Source organism: Hyalella azteca, unplaced genomic scaffold, assembly GCF_000764305.2.
Source record: "Hyalella azteca isolate HAZT.00-mixed unplaced genomic scaffold, Hazt_2.0.2 contig11277, whole genome shotgun sequence".
NCBI classification, from domain to species: domain Eukaryota; kingdom Metazoa; phylum Arthropoda; class Malacostraca; order Amphipoda; family Hyalellidae; genus Hyalella; species Hyalella azteca.
The window spans coordinates 1,099,713-1,119,799 of NW_025941278.1; the positions used below are offsets into that span (position 1 = coordinate 1,099,713).

General features: G+C 37.3%; 1 protein-coding gene and 1 long non-coding RNA gene across 4 annotated transcripts in view; one reads left to right on the plus strand and one right to left on the minus strand.

Moving 5' to 3' along the window:
- The window catches only part of LOC108678820 (kinesin-like protein KIN-14I), an 84,074-nt gene extending 72,178 nt beyond the window's left edge, over positions 1-11,896 (plus strand). For all 3 annotated transcript variants that reach the window (XM_018167306.2, XM_018167305.2, XM_018167308.2), the window contains 8 exons: positions 6,003-6,098; positions 6,888-7,040; positions 7,844-7,948; positions 8,152-8,277; positions 8,976-9,130; positions 9,902-10,018; positions 10,678-10,756; positions 11,124-11,896. In XM_018167306.2, coding sequence (XP_018022795.2) covers positions 6,003-6,098; positions 6,888-7,040; positions 7,844-7,948; positions 8,152-8,277; positions 8,976-9,130; positions 9,902-10,018; positions 10,678-10,756; positions 11,124-11,189 — 897 coding nt within the window. In that variant the 3' untranslated portion in view covers positions 11,190-11,896. The remainder of the gene's footprint in view (positions 1-6,002; positions 6,099-6,887; positions 7,041-7,843; positions 7,949-8,151; positions 8,278-8,975; positions 9,131-9,901; positions 10,019-10,677; positions 10,757-11,123) is intronic.
- Positions 11,897-18,446: 6,550 nt separating this feature from the next.
- On the minus strand, positions 18,447-20,087 carry LOC108678796. Its single transcript, XR_001931336.2, has 4 exons — positions 19,979-20,087; positions 19,407-19,479; positions 18,909-18,949; positions 18,447-18,608 (listed from the first exon to the last, which is right to left on the minus strand). It is a non-coding gene; the product is annotated as an uncharacterized LOC108678796 (long non-coding RNA).

A 20,087-nucleotide genomic window follows, 5' to 3' on the forward strand; every position in this document is an offset into this window, starting at 1 on the left:
TTACCATCAAGGAAAACCAACATCCTGATGCTGCAACGTTGTATTTAGAACGTATTAATTCCATTCATCAATTATATAGGGAGTAAGGTTAGGTTAGCATATCTAAATTCGGATAAAATATAATATTTATATGTTAGTGTATGTCACCCATAGTCAGGAAGCCATTGATTATTATTGATCAAAGGGAAACACATAGTTGTATGGCTTAGAAATATTCGTTGTATACTCGTTCATTCAATTGCGTGTTTATATGTTTAGTAACTTCATTCTCCCTCCAAGGATATCTGAGGAAGAACCCCGGAAACGTTGAGAATAGACAATGAACGATATAAAAGGTTATTATTTGCGTTTGCAGGATTAATAGTTGACTGGCATCCATTAACTATGCTGACGCGCGGGCTGCAGGTTTGCGGCGTTCAAATAATGCAATAAACTCTTTGCATTGATTACTTTACCAAAACCTGAGCAAATGATCAAAATTTAGTACACGTTCGATTTCAGTTTAGTAACACTTAATACGTTGAAAAATGCCAGAAGTTAAAAACTAAATTCTACTTACCGTCCCAACCTAATTTTTAAGACAAATTGCACAACTCTTAAAGATTTCCAACTAAGAGTGTCGACAAGACATTTTTCGATAGCCACGCATCCGTTACAACACAATTTGATCGTTGCCACTAGATTGAGCAGAAGCTTGTTCGATCAATGGGACTAATACCATCTCATTTTAGTCATTTACAGTGTAAGTATACGCCCGGATCAGCTCCGTACACGATGTCGTTATAGCGACATCGCTACAGCATAATTGCATGTTTCTTTCGCATTGCGTTATCCCGACTCACCTTGACACTCGACAATACCGTCCCGTGCTGGAATTTCTTTGGTTGCTTTTTGCGTTCCTTGGCATTTGCAGGGATGTATCGTGACGGTGATTTTCTGTACTTCACCTTTTGCCCCCTCATTTCCGTCACGTGTCGATGGCTGTGTTATTATTTTATAAAATATTTTTACCTCTATTTATTTATGCGTTTTAAATTTACATTTTGTGTACTCTATTTTGGGATAGTGGTTATGGATGAAATCCGTTTTGAAATTAGAAACTTATTAGAGATTAGTTTGCATGTAGAGACCGCATGCCGTGCTGCCGGTAAGGACTGATTATAATTACTCCAGAAATTAGTTTGTGACCGCGAAGCGGCCAAATTTTGTGTCCTTGAACACCCACATAATCTCCGTAGTCTTTGCCTAGGAGCAGAAAATATCCATTGCATTCGTTCTTGCGAAATATGATAAATTAAAAATTTCTAACTACATTCATGAATGAGGCGCTCCGCAAGCTTCTTGATCAAATATCATAATAATAATGGTATGTGTTATTACTTTTTCATCTGGGTAGCAAATTATTTATCAAGATTAAATGCCAAAGTCCTTCTCATTTTCTTACATGTTACCATTATTATCAATAGAGCATTCAGTATCCTCTTATTTTTAAAGTTTATCGAGATGTGTGATTGTTTTTTAGTGTGTTACAGCACGGGATTTCCCGGAGATTTTTGAAGAAAGCATTAAATGAGATTCATTTAGCCTATATCGAACGTTCAATGCCATCTTCTTCTCAACGCTTGTGTAGTATTCAGTGTGATTGTTTCTTTATGTCTAGCATTCATTTGTATAGTATTTAGTGTGATTATTTCTTTGTATGATTCATCGTGGGTTTCCTGAGACTCGTACAGAAGTTGTACGTGTCCTTGCAGCGGCCGCGTATATGCGCTGACCGGCAGTGCACTCCACCGCCAGCCCAAGGACGGCTTAATCATAACGGAACAAGCTAAAACATTACAATCTCGAGTCTAAAAGAATTTACCATATATACTGATAAATAGTAATTCTAAACCTACTTTTTAATTAAATTTTTGTGTACAAACGTTAGAACGGTAAAATGCCGACCCAGAATTTTGTATAACGTTATTACTAATTACGCTTAAATTGTACTAGAGTCTCGAAGCTTTTGTCAGATTTGCTGGTAAATATTAATTATAATCCTACTTTTTATTTGATTTTTTCTGTAAAGTTGATGACGCGGTGGAGTACAGTACCAAAATTTCAAATGGCGTAATTTTTAATTACACTTAAACTATCCTTGGCTTTTTTAAATGCATAAAACAACGAATAATACAACGATCACGAGAATAAAATCTTATTTTACAGAAATTTTTCTCAATGCATTGAAAGTAAAATGCGTGACTCATTTCCTATAAGCTTGTAATGACCACACCATCCTTTTAGACTTAACGCCCTCTAACATTTTTATGAAATTATTGTGACCATAATTATGAACATCGACCATGTACGAAATCTTACCTAAATGTGTACAATTTCGTCAGTTTTTGCACGCTACCACTGCAGGGTTAAAACCCCTTTCTTTATGCATGTATTAACTGCTTGTTTACTTTAAGCTATCTTGGTGCCGAAATTCTGGAAGGTACTTTATGTACGTTGTAATTCTGCTTACTATTAAGAAGCAAGTGTGATATTATCTTAATCCACACTCATGAAAATAAATGGGTCGTATTGTTCAAACAGTGATATACTCTGTGCAAATGGCATTGGTAAGCTCTTATACCGGGCCTTACTGAAACAGGATGACCCTCGCAAGTGCAGAAAGTACATCGCTATCTGGACAAGTCTCACATATTTATTTGAGTGTATGCCTCACCAACTGCTTGCGCGTGGTCATTAATTTGTAGGCCTCAGGAAGCATTACGTCACGCGGCGCTCGCAACACTCATCTGTACTGCTTAATTCTTTTACAACAACCTCTGATTAATTAATTTTTTTTTCGCTAAGACCACAACCTGCGTAAATCGCCATTATTGCTCAGTCAAGCGCTCAGTGTTTGTGGTAGTAAAATCAATTGATGGAATGTAGAGTGCATCGCTAATTCATCATGTATCACTCACATATAAATTAATTTCTTTGAGTAGTAAAGACTGGAATCGTATCCTAGTCTTTACTTGTTTATATGCTCGCCTTGCCGAAGCAAGAGTTGAAATTAGCAACACCAGCTACGAACACCAATGAGCATGTTATTTAACTATGTTAAATACTACAATCGGCTAAATGCCTATACTTAAGATATATTTGTGAGAATCATTTTCATTACAAACGATGCTTTATTTTTGTGTTTTCAAGCTAAACTACTGCAGACAAGTTTTCATAAAAAAATCTCGAATCAATAAAGTACATGTAGTTTTCCTTTGCTGATTTCAAATCTACGTACGTCGAAATTAAAAATGAAAAATATATTGCAAATGTTATTACATAACGAAATACTTTGTGCGTGTTATGTACATATGAGGAAATCGAGTATATATCCGTCAAAAGAAAGGATTTTTGTTATACAGCAGATCGGCCGGTGCATGTAATTTCATTCGCCGCAATGAAGCTCAGTTATTTTCAATAAAGGCCGCTCTTCATATCCTGCATACATCTGCTCATAGTCTTCATCGTTCCTCGTAATTGCAAACGTCGCCGGACGTCCTGAAGCCCGCCAGAGGTGACCCTCACACCGCGAAACTTGTGGGAAATTTCCTTAAACTGGACTACACTTAAACTGAGAGCTCTTTAAATTATAACTTTGACTTCCTCTGGACTATCCGTTTCGATTATTTTAGTGTGTGTACAAGGTTTTGATTGCAAGATGCGAATTTATCTAATCATTATATAATTATTTATTTAAGTTGCTAAGAAAATTCCCTAGCCTGCACCTAACTATCATGCATTCTTCGTATCAGTAACTTTAATCTAACTACATCTTTCTTCAGCATTACTTCCATGCAACGAATTTGTTAGAGATTGCTTCGTGGTGTGTTGCAAATGAAGAAAATACGCTAATGTTTCATGGCCGTAAATTGCTCTCTCATGCACAGCCAATCGATTGCGTGTTGCAATCGATTGGCTTCAACGCGGCTTCGTGTGCAATCGTTTGACGATATGCGTGCACGTTGATTGTAAGAGGCATAAATCATAGTTGCGTACATGATAGTTTGGTTTTCTATTATCACTAATTTCTTGATAGAAGAACGTCGATCAGAATGCTAGACTCAATTCGAGATTCATTTGTTCGGCAGTGCTTTTCATAATTTTCTTTGTCATGCCAAGCACTTAATATGATTGCACATTAAACTATGGCAAGGCAACTTACCACAGACGCCAACCTTTTCACTGTAAACGAACTAATTTCAATGTATATACGCTAAACTTAACCTTAAACAAATAATTTCTTTCAACAGTACTCTATTAACGAAGATTTCGTTGCCTCCCTAATTGAATTAGACGATTTTATTTGTTAATTGAGGGGAATAATCTCGATCATGCGAACTGTGGCCTTCACGCTCGAAAAGCCTCGTGATTGATCTGATTAGACTCGCTTCCATTTCATGCCTTCTTTTGTGACCTTACGTCCAATATTAACTCTGATAACTGGACAATACCTCACTTTCTGTGCCTCCATGCAGACTAATTGTCGGACTCGACTTTTTCCTCGTATTATGTCAACCTCTTAAATTTGTACTGCATACGGTTAAATTTTCTTTATCCAACAAGAATAATCAAATAAATAAATAAGTAATAAAATTATAAAAAGAAATAAAAGTTATTCACTATAGTTCATGTTTCAGTTTATCAATTGCGATAAGTCTCTGCAAGAATTACTCCCGTCAGTGAATTTGTCCCATGCTATTTCTTCTATAGATTCCATAAATGAACTGACTGACACAGTAAGCAAGGCTCTTCGACAAGTTATTTACACGGGCTTTCCCTCCTCTTATGACGGAGAAAATACGTCAGGTTACTCTAGAGTTTCTGCAAATTATTCCTTCTCTTCCCGCGGATACAATTATCATTTACCGTCGAGACCTGAATGCTTGGCTACGCTCTAGATATTTTCTGAGAGCCAATGAACATCTGGAGATTTCGTTTTCCGAATTTCCACTTTGAAAAAAATAGTTAAATCTTCGTGCGCATTGAGTACTTACCTGTTGCATATTGGATGCTGTGATTCTAGCTTTCCCTCCTATTAAAAGACTCTACATTCATTGATCAACTCATTGTTTTCCAGTTGGGAGAATTTCATAGTTCCCTGTTAATGTGCAATGTAATATTCTGACCAAGTAGCCCCGACCAAATTATGCAGATACTTTTATTTATAGAAAATAAATTCAATTTCAAGTGCCTATTCGTATGATATCAATTTCAAATCAGGTCATAGGGGTCAAAAGTATATTTTTTCTGCCGCTGTATAGTTCGATTCAAGTATATATTAAATCGGTTCAAATGTCGTCATTTATTACAAGAAAAGAATATTTCGTATAGCTCTAAACTTCTAAAGAAATACAAAGTCATTTTCATCAGCAATAGCAAGAGCCGAAAAAAATCCAAACTTCGCATTGTTCACAAGAAATTAATCTATAAATCATCGTGATTTACGCACCGCGGAGCTCGACTAACACAAAGTGTTCCCTACGAGTGCTCGTCCCAATTACTCAACGCAATGGCAGTCTCGCGTGAGTCGCTTCTCATTGCAAGCTCTCGCTTGCGCTTCTCTCTCAACTCGAGCGCCATGCTCGGTGATGACTTCTCGTGCGTAATTGAGTTGGAGTCTTCCTATGTCGAATTTTGTTAGCGTACAATTGTCAGTGAGCTGTACGATAAGAAAAAGTGTGCGTATCTTCTAGAAATTGTCTTCACCCACAGCATGTGCCATACGAAGTGAGGAATTTACGGATCAATGGAGTGTTTCTTTCTACCCAATACCAGCATTTGCCGATGAACGGAGTGTTTCTCTCCGCCGAATATCCGTATTTGTCGATTAAGTTTTTTTTCACCTAATGACCGTATTGGTCGAGGAATGAAGCGTTTTTCCGCCGAATGCCCGTATTTGTCTATTAATTAATAAGAAATTTACATTTCTTTATGGCCTCATTCATAAATTCACATTGCAGGCACTAATTCAGTCAGCCATGGATGGGTACAACACTACCATCATGGCTTACGGCCAGACAGGCTCGGGCAAGACCTATACGATGATCGGCGAGGCGGTCAGTTGAATACTATAATGATTTATTTGTGTGAATTCCACCTTAAAATTCAAATTTTTCTCCTACTTTTTTTTACAAATTTTTCTCCTACTTCTCCTATATGGACGATGCATACCGAGCTAATATTGACTAGACTTTTGGCTGCGTGTTTATATGTACTGAATAAGGTTCGCCTTTCTCGTCTCAGTGCATAAGCTGAAAATTGATGTAAATTGAACTTATATATTGGATAATTATTTGATACCTTTTCGAAAACTAATTGTGAGTTTTTTAATTCCTGTAAATATACTCCTCAATGAGATTTTTGGATTTAGTTCCTGAATGTCTACTCTGAGAAAATCAAAGTTTTGACCTCTATTTTCTAGAATTAAAGCTAATCTCCAGCCAATCGTGTCCCATGTTAATTAAGTGATCTAATGATAATTGTGTCTTACAACCGTGATAATCAAGAGATTTAATGTTAATTATATCCCGTACTCATAACAATCAAAAGATCTAATGCTTATTGTGTCCCGTGCTCATGCTAATCAAGAGATGTAATGTTAATTGTTTCCAATACTCATTCTAATCAAACGATCTAATGCTACGTAACTGTGTCCCATACTCATTCTAATTAATCCTTAGTATCCTTAGTATTTGTTTGGGACATAGCAGTCCCAGGCCACGATGGATCGCCGCCTCTGATAATGCCTCCCATACTCATTCTAATCAAGGGCTCTAATTATAATTGTGTCCTAAACTCATGCTCTTTGAATCCTGTACTCATGCTAATTAACCATGTTAATCAAGGGATCTCCTGGCATCGCTCCGCGGGCCTTCAACCGCCTGTTCGAGTTGGCAGAAGAAGGGCGTGCGCGACAAGAGGTTCAGATCCACTGCTACATGCTTGAGCTCTACAACGACAAGCTCATCGACCTCCTCAGGGGCAACTCACACATTGAGGTCACTTGCCGTTATATTTTTATACCAAGAATTTTAAAGAAATGCAAATTACAAGTAAATTCAGCATTATTTCACTGATTTAAATAAATTAGATTGAATTTACTTAGAATTGGATTTGTTTTTGAATTCTCGATTAATTAGCGATGCAAGCAAACTAATGATTTAAAACCTGTTTTGCGGGGATCATCTGTTATGATTTTTTCATCGGTTATGTTCCTTCGCCTCTAAACGGCCACCGTGCCGTTGTCCATAATTCGGCAATGTTTTCTAGCACGTAGGATTTATTTAGATTATTTGATACAGGTGAGGACTAGATTATCTTTAGATTTTTTAGCTATTCTTGCTACCTACTGGAAACAATCTAGCCAATATAAAGTCCTGGATGATGTCTCTATGGTCTTTATACATTATGTCTCTGTATTGCTTGCATGTCGTCTCTGTACAAGACATACAAGATGAAGTAGCCCTATTATGGTTGAACTATATAAGGTTGACCCACGAGGATTTCCGTCTTTCAGTTCAGCTTTCTTGTTACGTCACTGAGATCGAGAAACGTAAACAAACCCGTCATTCCCATGACGGATTGTTTGACTGGTTTGATCGCATTTTGGTGAATAGTTAATGCCCGTGAAGTCACTGAGATCAGTGACGTCACCGGCGAACAACGAACTACATCCGCAGAAATGAGCTTCTCATGGGTCAACATTATACTAATTAAATCAACCATGGCCCCAAATTCTCGGGCTCATAATATTTAAGCGGCCGCAATACTAGCGATGACTTTCAATAATTTTCCATTTCAGCCCGAAAAACTTGAGGTGAAGCGGGACAAGCGAGGTAGCGTGCATGTTCAAGGCGCCCTCGTGCGCCACGTGAACACGGCTCAGCATCTCCATGAAGTTTTTGAGGTAAGCGAGCTGATGTTACTTTATAGTTTTAATATAATTACCTGTATTGCATACAATCACTCAAGATTTATACATACGTTGATAAAACAGTCGTTCAGGAATTTTCCAACTCCAATTATTCTCATATGCTTGCATCGGAATGCATACAGCCGAAAATAATTTTATTTCCTTTAAAATGTATTAATGAATATTGATAAATACAGGAGGGCCTAAGTAACCGGCACACCTCCTCGACCAACATGAATGCTGAGTCATCAAGGTCACATCTTCTCATCGTTATCACCGTGACTGTCACGTCAAAGCAGAATGGCTCAGTGCTGCGCGGCAAGGTACGTTCGGCGCCTCCAAGAGAAAACCCAGTTCGTTTCGCAGACCAAAAAAACAGCTAATTCCGCAGTATTATTCAGGTCACTTGATTGCTTAAATCTAAAATTTATCTGGAACTTTGAAAAAATAGCCCAAAAATTAACAACTTTTTTAGAAGAGAAAACGTTTCGGAGTCCATCTCCTCTCAATCAATTTGTAAACTAAAATAAGCGGTATTAGTATCTATCTATTGATGTCTAATGAACTTAGGTGCCTCTCGTATTATTTTAGTGCAAGATATGACATCTGTGTGATTTATTCGTCTATGCACAGCCCACGCTTATTGAAATTTATCTATTAATATTAAATTCGCCTAGGCGCGTTCAATATTTTCATTATTATTTTGGTTACAGATATGATATTCTTTGTGATTTATTTTTCTGTTCATAGCTTAGGCTCATTGGGATTTATCTATTAATATTTAATGTACTTATGTGCTGTTCATATTATTATTATTATGCCAGATATATGAGTGTATGGGATTTATTTGTCTCTGAGGCTGGTTAACTTGGAGGGTAACGAAAGCGCGAACAAAATCGGCGCGACAGCCTAAAATAAGCGGTATTAGGATTTATCTATTGATATCTAATGCATCTCGGTGCGTTTACATCATTTTTGTAAATGATATTGCAGTTTGTGTGATTAATTTATCCGTGTACAGCTGACGCTGGTGGATCTTGCGGGTAGCGAGCGCACGCACAAGAGCGGCGCGGCCGCCGAGACGCTCAAGGAAGCAAACTCCATCAACAAGAGCTTGTCGGCCCTCGGTGACGTCATCGCTGCACTCTCGTCGGAAGCGTCATTTGTGCCTTACAGGTCGGTCGTGATTATTTTCCTAGACTAACCTGGTATATAAAGTGTTATTTCTGTTTGTTTATTGGTTGTCGACCGTCATTTGTATTGTGTCCTTTGTGCCTTACAGGTCGGTCGTGATTATTTTTCTTGACTAACCTGGTATATAAAGTGTTATTTCTGTTTGTTTATTGGTTGTCGAATGTCATTTGCAATGTGTCCTATGTGCCTTACAGGTCAGTCGTGATTATTTTTCTTTAATAACCCTGGTATATAAAGTGTTATTTCTGTTTGTTTATTGGTTGTCGATCGCCATTTGCATTGTGTCCTATGTGCCTTACAGGTCGGTCGTGATTATTTTTCTTGACTAACCCTGGTATTTATAGTGTTATTTCTGTTTGTTTGTTGGTTGTCGATTGTCATTTGCAGTGTGTCATTTGTTCCTTACAGGTTAGTAGTGATTAGTAGTTACAATGACAAACAGTGAATTTTTGCATTTAAATAATTATTCTTTTTATATTCAATAATTTTCTATTTGAATATTTAAATTTCAATAACAATAAATCATTATTTTTGTTTGTTGATTGGATATTAAACCTCATTTGCCACGTGATTGTTATTGAATATCTCTTTATTATAGGATGTTTACACTTGATCTCCTCATAATGTTTTCATTTCGTCTTGAATGCCGTTTTCCATGTCTATGAAATTATATATTATTGAAGTTGACTGATTTGTTATCGAGTTAATTTTTGATGGAAACTTCAACTAAAAGAAGTTATTTAATCGTTACAGGAACAGCAAATTGACGATGCTGCTACAGGACAGCCTAGGAGGCAACGCTAAGACTCTAGTGTTTGTTAACATTTCTCCTGCTCTTTATAACGTCGAAGAATCCGTCGTTTCTTTGATGTGAGTCACGTCTCATTTCAAACATTTACATGTGTATCTATATCTATCTATTTATATTTAAATGCTGCCTCAATGGAATTAATGGTAAAAATTGTACTCAACTGGATCTTAACGATCTGTACTGGATTGTACTGGACTGGATCTTAACGATCTGTATTGATTGTACTGTACTGGGTCTTAATGATCTGTACTGGATTGTACTGAACTGGATTGTACTGTACTGGATCTTAACGATCTGTACTGGATTGTGCTGTACTGGATCTTAACGATCTGGGCCCATACTTTCAAAAAAAGTTAAGAGATCGTAAGTTCATCAGCCAATCATTGACGGCCTTTCAAGCCACTCTTTTAAAAACAGTTAAGAGATCGTAAGTTCATCAGCCAATCATTGACGGCCTTTCAAGCAAAATCCACCAATCATAGACAAGAAAGTAGAGCGTAAGTACTTACGTTCACTTAGCGAGTTTTGAAAGTATGGCCCCTGTACTGGATTGTACTGTACAGGATCTTAACGATCTGTACTGGATTGTACTGTACAGGATCTTAACGACCTGCACTGGATTGTACTGTACTGGATCTTAACGATCTGTATTGATTGCACTGTACTGGATCTTAATGATCTGTAGTTGATTTTGAACCCGCGCTGTTCTGCACCCCAGGTACGCGTCTCGCATCAAGCAGATCACCAACACGGCTTGCAAGAACGCCGACACTCGCGAGATCACAAGATTAAAAACGGTTTGAAAATTCGAGTATTTAAATCTTTATCTTGATTAAGCCTGGGATTTAGTTTGAATGGAAATAATTTTACTAAATTACGCGATTAAGAATCACAAATTTACCGTTAACTTCTAATGTTTAACTTTATTTTTATGAAATTGAGCTTCTTACCGAACTGAAGACCAAATTTAAGACTAATTTTATAAGATTATTTTTGAAAGTAGTTTAAAACGCAAGAATTTTGTAATTCCAAGACATCGCTAATAATCAAGCGAATTTATTTACTCATTTCATAATAATTTTGTATTTGCTTTTTGTTATTTACAATCCGATTTTCATTCTATTTCATATTTCAAAATGAACATAAGTTTGTGTTCTGCTCCAGATAATCAGCAAACTCAAGCGAGGTGAAGATCCCGGCGACGATTCTCTCCTCACCGTCGTCTGCTGAGATTACAGCTCCACGATATTCGCCAGTCGCCGTGAAAATTCAACTATTATATATTTTTCAAATTTCTTTCAGTTCAATTTCTATATTTTCAGTTTTTGCTGTAAAACGTTTTCCAATTTCTTTCAGTTCAATTTCTATATTTTCAGTTTCTGCCGTAAAACGTTTTCCAATTTCTTTCAGTTCAATTTCTATATTTTCAGTTTTTGCTGTAAAACGTTTTACCATTCTTTATTTGTTAGAATTTCTATTTTCTTCTTTAATTTGGTCATGTTTTCATTTACTTTTATACGGATATGGAATAAAATTTCTTGGCGATTCCGAGTGAAACTTGTGAAGGGCATTGTAAACTTCTGATATTTTTACACTCTGAAATTGTATGCTACGCACCACCGTAATCGTGGCCTCTCAGCCTTAATTTGTGTTGCTGGCCCATTGCTTACCAATCCACCTATTTGACATTTAATTGCTCTCTAATATAATCAGGGTGTAAATGGCATGTTTACTTTGCTCACATGCTCATCATCAAATTATGGCTGTGCTTTCAACTATTTAGGCAACGGTATACTTCTTGCTTAATTTGTGACCTAAGCAAGGTAATGATATAAGTGCTCGGAAAATTTAACTGTGACACTATAATTTCTGAAGAGGAACCATGATTGAACTAGTATAAGGTTGACCCATCAGAAGCTCATTTTTTCGGATGTAGTTCGTTGTTCGCCGGTGACGTCACTGATCTCAGTGACGTCACGGGCATTAACCAATCACCGAAATGCGATCAAACCAGTCAACCAATCCGCCATGGGAATGACGGGATTGTTTACGTTTCTCGATCTCAGTGACGTAACCAGAAAGCTGAACTGATAGACTGAAATCCTCGTGGGTCAACCTTATATAGTTCAACCATGGGAGGAACCAGGCCTTCTAATCGTTGCTACGTGCATTCGAATACGAGTTCAATCAAATTGTATTATACATGTGTGAAATCACTGAATTTATTTAGGGCTCGATCATTTATGTCAAGTCTAAATCGTTTTATTTGCATTTAATGAAAAACAGATGTAATAGTTTCTAATTTGAAAAAGTTATTTTCGTACTATATGTGACAATTTTATTATTCTTCAGTAAAGCTGTTATTTCATTTTCAGCCGGCATTTTCTTCGAATTTCCAAGTATCTGGCCGAGGAAATGCAAACGTGTACTTAGAAACACATTTATATCAATTTTTTATGTACGGATTGACAAACAATGCGTATTATCAACGTTCCAAGTTTCTCCAGATTCATGAACCATACTTTTTTTATATTTATTGTGTCAGTGTAAAATTTTATCAAATGATTATGGTGGTGATTTCTTTATTATGGATTGATTATTGTGTTGACGGAAGTGGTGATTTTTGTTGTCATGATCGAACTACTAAAAGTTCAACCATGGTTGTTATAATCCAGCGAATTTCGTTCCCTGAGAAATTTGTAATTACTCTGTGATAGCTTGACTATATTGTACATATATAGAAATTAGAACAAATTTAAACCTCGTTTTATTTTTCCTTGATTGAATACAACTGTATTCGGTGGATTGTATTTTTCGTATTTTAAAATGGTTGTTTCGTATTTTAAAATGGTAATTTATAATATCGGTTGTCGTATATTATTCATTTATGATATCTACAATATCAAAAACTGGAATTTTTGATGGCCGAAACGGATAGAAACTACGCCTAAATTCTAATGAAAGAAGGGACTCCCGGTCCCGTGTTTCGGCCATCAAAAATTCCAGTTCTTATCCGTTTGTGTGATTGTTCGCCGTACGGCGCAGCGGTGTGGTTGTGCATTTGGTTTGGTGGCGCTGTTATTGCCGCCATCGCTACCATTAGCTGGCGCAAACTGGTGATCGTAAATAAGAATACAATAATTTCGTATAAATTCTTCTTTAATTTCAGAGGTTTAAATATCTCCTTGAAGAGTGTCGAGTGGAACTGAAAATAACCGAACAACAGTTGATATGTCAAATGCGGCAATGCCAAAGCAAATGTCAACAAAATTATTGAAGTTTAGTGACACTGTTGACTTTGTTATGGAGTGTGGACTCTCCTGATCCTAAATGAATGCATCACCAGTATTATAATGATTTTGATGCTGATTTGCTGCCAAAGATCTTCAGTTCAGATTCTCTGCCATCGGCATCTGCACCCTAAATTAGAATTTTCCCCTCTTGTGAGTTGTGAATGAAATCATTTGGGGCCCTGGCTTAGTTACACTCTTTTTATAGAAATTGAATTTCACAACCTATTTGTACACTGTACAGTTTTATTAAAAATTAGATACGAGATAATGCACCAAAGACCTAGCAAGTATTTTATGGCTCTGAGTCTAAAAATGACAGGAAGGAGACTCATCAGTGATGACTCATCAAAGACTAATCAGTGATGATGGACTGAAAGTGGAGGTATGCTGCATTTCCAGATTTTGTGGTCATGCTTTCCGATTTGTTATGTTTACCAGTTAATATAACCCCTCTTGAATTCCACACTGCGCGATAGCTGCGTTCACGGTCAGACTGCAAAAGCATTATCATGTGTTACAGTAAAGACAAATGTATTATACATTGTTGCTTTTTCTAGGGTAAAATTGGAGATTTGGGGTAACATGTGCACATGACTTTGTAAATGAGTTTGCGGCTTGTTAATGTATTAGACGCTGCATGTTTTGTTGTTGAGGAGTTGGGACTTCAGCATTCTTATGTCTAAATAATGCCAATGGATGTAATGAACGTAAGAATCAACAGTCAGTGATATAAAAATAGGCAAAATAACATCAATGATAACGTCATCGAGTATTGTCTACAGCTCTACACTCGCATAGTGGCAAAGCAGAGTTTTTTCGGCTCTCCCTCAAGTTCATTTTTGAGTCCTTGTAAGGTTGTTAGTTACAAATTAGAAGACACCAAAAGGAAAGCGTTCTTATGAGACAATACCGTGCGTTAGGTCAGTCGTTAAGAGAAGGTCGTACCGTGAGCAACCCATTTCTAGGCCTAGTTAACCTATTGAGCCACTCTCTTGCTGTGCCTTGAGCCAACTTACACTGCCTTTATTGGTGAGCTGCTATATTAGACCAAATGTACCCTAGCAATAAATTAGCTATTTCTGTTTCAAGTAAATTGGTTAAAAAGTGATCATATATAGAATCTGTTTTGCGAGTGCTTAAGTGAGTAATATCAGTCAGTATGAAAGTACTTATTTCCAACATAGGGTTGCGGGTCACGAGAGTGAGCTGCCTCCGGGACCGTGTATTCCAAGTACTTGTTTGGACGGATCATCACGTGCTCCCTGGACCAGGGACGTGCAACGACCTCTGTCATCAATTGTGAACTATTTGATTGGGCACTCAGCTTGTATGATCATTCCATTGTTTCTAGCAATACCGTTTCATTATTGTTCTTGTTTAATAAATTAGTTTTGGTGGCTGATGTTTATTGCACCCGAGTAGCGAACCCGATGAAGTGTAAGACTTCATTTCAGTCCTATAAGTAGGCCATCAAATTATCATGGATACCAGCATTATCATACATAAGAATTTGGTTTAAATCTTGAGTAAATGAGAAAATTAATAATATACGTGTAAAAATTACTTTTTAAAGACAACACTTCTAAAGAATCCAGTGTTTCCAATGTTACTGACGTACAATGAATTTCTAATTTTATTTTCGAATATTAACCAAATTAATTTTTTCACTTTTTTTAAATATACATTTATTTTCAAAATTATTCATTCTGTCAATTGATTCGTGCATTGCCTCCAACTTCACACAAGTGTGCAAAATTTCAGATCAATTGGACAGGTAAAAGTGTTTCAAATATCAATTATAAGATTTGTAGCTGACAAAATTATTTTTTCAGTCTTTTAATATTAAAAAAAAAATTTTTAATTTTTAAAATAATTTATTCTGTCAATTGATTCATGCATTGTCTTTAACTTTATGCAAGTGTGCCAAATTTCAGATCGATTGGACATGTAGAAGTGTATTAAATATCGATTATAAGATTTATAGCTGACAGACAGACAGACAAACAAACAACAAGAAGTGAAGTTAAAGAGAAGTGTTGTAAAAATGAACTGATTCTAAAAAATTATACTCTACCGTCTACCGTAAATCAGAAATCTGGATTCTGAATAACATACCTGTTACATTCCATTTTGAATTTTTGTTGACGCCTGGACAATAGGATTACGTAGGCTAACTAAATTGTTATAATCCTTCTCACTAAGCAAATACTAGGCTACAATAGAAATTTGGTAAGCTTCTTGAAATTTTGAGAGCACTCGTTGACGTATGTAGAACTGATCAACACTGACGACACCACCTACCGTCCTGTACTGAACGAATTCAAATCTGTTTAGACAAGTCATGTAGACCGGACGGCTTCCATCCCAGATTACTCAAAGAATTAGCAACTATCCTGGCCGGCCTTTTGACGTAATTTTTTTCGAAAAATTTTGAACAAAGGGATCTTGCCGGCTGACTGGAAAGAAGCTCAAGTGACACAATTGTTCAAAAAATATAATTCAGTACTCACTGCAGTGAGTGACAGGGAGCGCATTTTCTCGTCGACGAAAACGTGAAGTCACGGACAGGCGGACAGACAAACGGACATGACCATAGTTGAATTACCATTAATATTCAACCATGGACATGACGAGCACAATAGGTCATTTTTTCCATAAATGATAAAATGCGCTAAAAAGGTAACAAAAGCTGCCCGGGCATCTATCGCCCTGTCAGATTCACAAGTGTCGTTTGCAAGGTAATGAAATCTGTTGTGAGGGATCGATCATTTGACTTTTTTTTAACAATTTCCTATCAGACTGTCACCATGGCTTTATTGCCGGTAGACCCTGCACCACTAACCTCTTCTCTACTCTGAATGGATGGACCCGCCTGCTGGACGAAACGCAGCCGTTAGATGCAGTGTAGCTCGAGTTTACCAAGGCATTTGACAGTGTCCCACATGAGCGACTGTTGCGTAAATCGAAGTCTTTGGGAATTGACAGTAATGTACTCAAATAGATCAAAGATTTTCTAGTCGCGAGACGACAACGTGTCAGTATTAATGGGGCCGTATCAAACTGGGCTTCAGTGCGCAGCGGCATGCCACAGGGAAGCGTTCTCGGGCCTCTTTTACATGTTGCGTTTATAAACGATCAGCCAGAAGCTGTGTCTAGCGCGTGCTCGATGTATGCTGACGACACAAAAGTTTATAATACAGTGAAGAATACGTCGCAAAATGTACAGTTTCAAGGTGATCTTGACAGGTTGGTTGACTGGGCTGATAAGTGGCAACTGCGTTTTAACGCTGACAAATGTAAAGTACTCTACCTTGGCAATTTATAATAAACAGCAAGATTACAGTATGAGAAGACATGGTTGTAACGACAGAGTGATGATGTCAAAATAAACAAATCCTATTGGCAAAAGATTTAGGAGTTTATTTGTGCAATGACTTGAAATATTCTAAGCATATTGAAGCTCAAGCNATAATTGAAGGAGTTATGAGTGCCACAGTTGAAAATGAAGTTCGAGCTCGCAGGCGAGTTCGCACGCGAGTTCGCTGAAGTGTCGAATCGGTTATTGACAGAGAGCTCATTTTCTCGTCGACGAAAACGTGAAGTCACGGGCAGACGGACATGACCATGGTTTAATTAATATTAATATTCAACCATGGACACGACGAGCACAAAAGAGCATCTTTTCCATGAATGATAAAGTGCTCTAAAAAGGTGACAAAAGCTGCCCGGGCATCTATCGCCCTGTTAGTTTCACAAGTGGCGTTTGCAATGTAATGGAATCTGTTGTGAGAGATCGATTGATAGATCATTTGACTGCTAATAATCTCCTTTCAGACTGTCAACGTGGCTTTATTGCCGGGAGATCCTGCACCACTAACCTCTTGTCTACTCTGAACGAATGGACCCACCTGCTGGACGAAAGGGACAACGTGTCAGTATTAATGGGTCCGTATCAAACTGGGCTTCAGTGCGCAGCGGCATGCCACAAGGAAGCGTTCTCGGGTCTCTTTTAAATGTTGCGTTTATAAACGATCAGCCAGAAGCTGTGTCTATCGCGTGCTCGAAGTATGCTGACGACACAAAAGTTTATAATACAGTGAAGAATACGTCGCAAAATGTACAGTTTCAAGGTGATCTTGACAGGTCGGTTGACTGGGCTGATAAGTGGCCACTGCGTTTTAACGGTGACAAATGTAAAGTACTCTACCTTGGCAATTTATAATAAACAGCAAGATTACAGTATGAGAAGACATGGTTGTAACGACAGAGTGATGATGTCAAAATAAACAAATCCTATTGGCAAAAGATTTAAGAGTTAATTTGTGCAATGACTTGAAAAATTCTAAGCATATTGAAGCTCAAGCTAATAAAGCCAATATACGACTTGAACTGATCAGACGCTCTTACGATTACATACTGTAGATGCCGAAGCGATGAAACTGTTGTTTGTAGCAGACCTGCGTCAGAACCTAGAGTTTGGAAACGCCGTGTGGTCACCAAAACAATAAATGACACAAATTTAGTCGAGAGTGTTCGAAGGCGTACAACAAGGATAATTCCGGGATTAAAAGGCAAGCCTTATGAAGAAAAAAAGGCAAGCCTTAAAGATTATGAAGCTTCCAAGCCTGTCATCGACGTCTGCTGTTTAACCTCATTGAAGTATAAAATTATACCCACGGTTTATACAAGGTCCCAGAAGGAATACTAGAATTTGAAACAAGAACCAACACCAGGGGCCACGGCTTTAAACTAAAAAAAACTGCGTTGTAACACATCAACGCGACAACATTTCTTCTCGCTTCGAGTCACCGACATGTGGAACAGCCTCCCTGATGGCATCGTTGAAGCTCCGAGTATGAACGCCTNAAATTTCTTCAAATCATACCTTATGAAATATTTGAGGGAAGACATATATATTACGAGTTAGAATAAAAATTTGTGACTAGATGATCATTCAAAAAACCAACATCTAACAAATTTCCTGAAACGTAAAACAAAGTATTGCACATGTAGGTGAATAAATAGCAACACCACGTAAAATACAATTGCAATTTACAGTCTATTACAAGTACAATTCTATTGCATTGGGATGCCTCAAAAATTTCAATTAATATCAAAACACCAATTTACGACTTTTCTGCAATTCGCCGCTACACGCATTAAGCAATTTGACATGAAACAAAAAACCTCTTACAGCGTTGCCTGCGAGCAGCCAAACGACTTTGCTCAAGCTCGTATCCCTGGTGGTTCCTCACGTCGCGAAGGAAGCTCGCGACGACTCGCCCCACTTGATCCTCACTCGCTTTCCGCTTGAAAGAAGTCAGGCTTGACCTTTCCACACTAACGCAACGACTTCCTATAAAAAAAAAATCATTTTTGTATTCTCCATCTGTTCATTTAAATGAATATAGATACTCGTGCTACTAGTAAACACGCTTAAATCATTACATACACACAAGAAGTTACGATCTGAATGTGCTTCAGGACACAGATTATGGTACAGTTTAGGTGCACGAAACGATTATTCAATAAAAATGCATTATATTCAATATGTTTTATTTTATTCAATAAGGATGCATTCCGATTCATGTTTTAGGCCGATAAATTAAACAACAATATATTGCATTGACATAAGAGATTTTGCTGCATCACTTACGAGAAGAGGAGCTAGGATTGCGTCCGCCATAGCTCCCAGCTCTGAAACACAAACGAGTAACTTGACGGAACTCTGGTTAATGCATATATCAAAATCTTAGTGTAGTTAGGCAGAAGTTTTTCATTTATATTGCTTCGATCTGTAATTGTTAATTGTTAATAAAAACTACGCTCTGGTCTTCAATCAAACCTATCAAATTCTATGACTATCGTATACATGCTGAAACCAAATACATAATTTGCGAACATTCCGGCGCCAATTCACTAAAAGTTTAATAGAATGAGAATTTTTTGGAACAAAATGGAGCGTAGTTGCAACTGCAAATTGCAGCTCATGCTTATGAAAGCCTAGTTTCGTGCTAGAAAAAATGCTACATTATAGAAAATGAAACTTAAAGGAACATTCACAATATAGAATATAGTCAATATATACTCAGGAATATTGCGGTAAATATATATTCTTTTTAAAATAAATTCCTGAATAGTCAATATAACCGACCTGACTTGCTTCTGACGCAGCCTTGTCTTCGCAGTCCGGACCTCTTCCCATCGGTCCGGGTACAGCGATTCGTCTGTGAGAGTTGGGCTTTCAAACAACTATTCTCTGAAGTTGATTGACGGAATGCATAGTAAAAATTTAACTTAATACTAAATTGTTACATGTCTCCCGATTGCAAGGAATGACTAATATTAGTTTAGGCAAAATATATTTTTTATTATTTTTATTTTTGAGCAGGCACAGTCATATTTCAAAATATTAAATTTATTAGTAACAAAATATACACATCAACTAACAAAAAATATAACTCAGTACTCACTGCAGTGAGTGAGAGAGCCATTTTCTCATCGACGAAAACATGAAGTCACGGACGGACAGACAGACGGACGGACAGACGGACATGGCGAGCACACTAGTGCATTTTTTCATAAATGGGAAAATGCGCTAAAAAGGTATAAGGAAGTGAAAGAAGTGTCCCTTATGCTAACTGTTAAATAAATAAAAAATTAATACCGAGGGATGAAATTTCGGGTATTATGATTAGCGTTAATTCTCACGAAGTAATTGATTACCTTCAATGGTGATGATATCTTCGACCCTTACTCCTTCTCTTTCGAAAGCTCTTTGTCGCAGTGTATTGCGGACTTCGAGAGAAAAAGCTCTCACTTTACACTGGAAGTT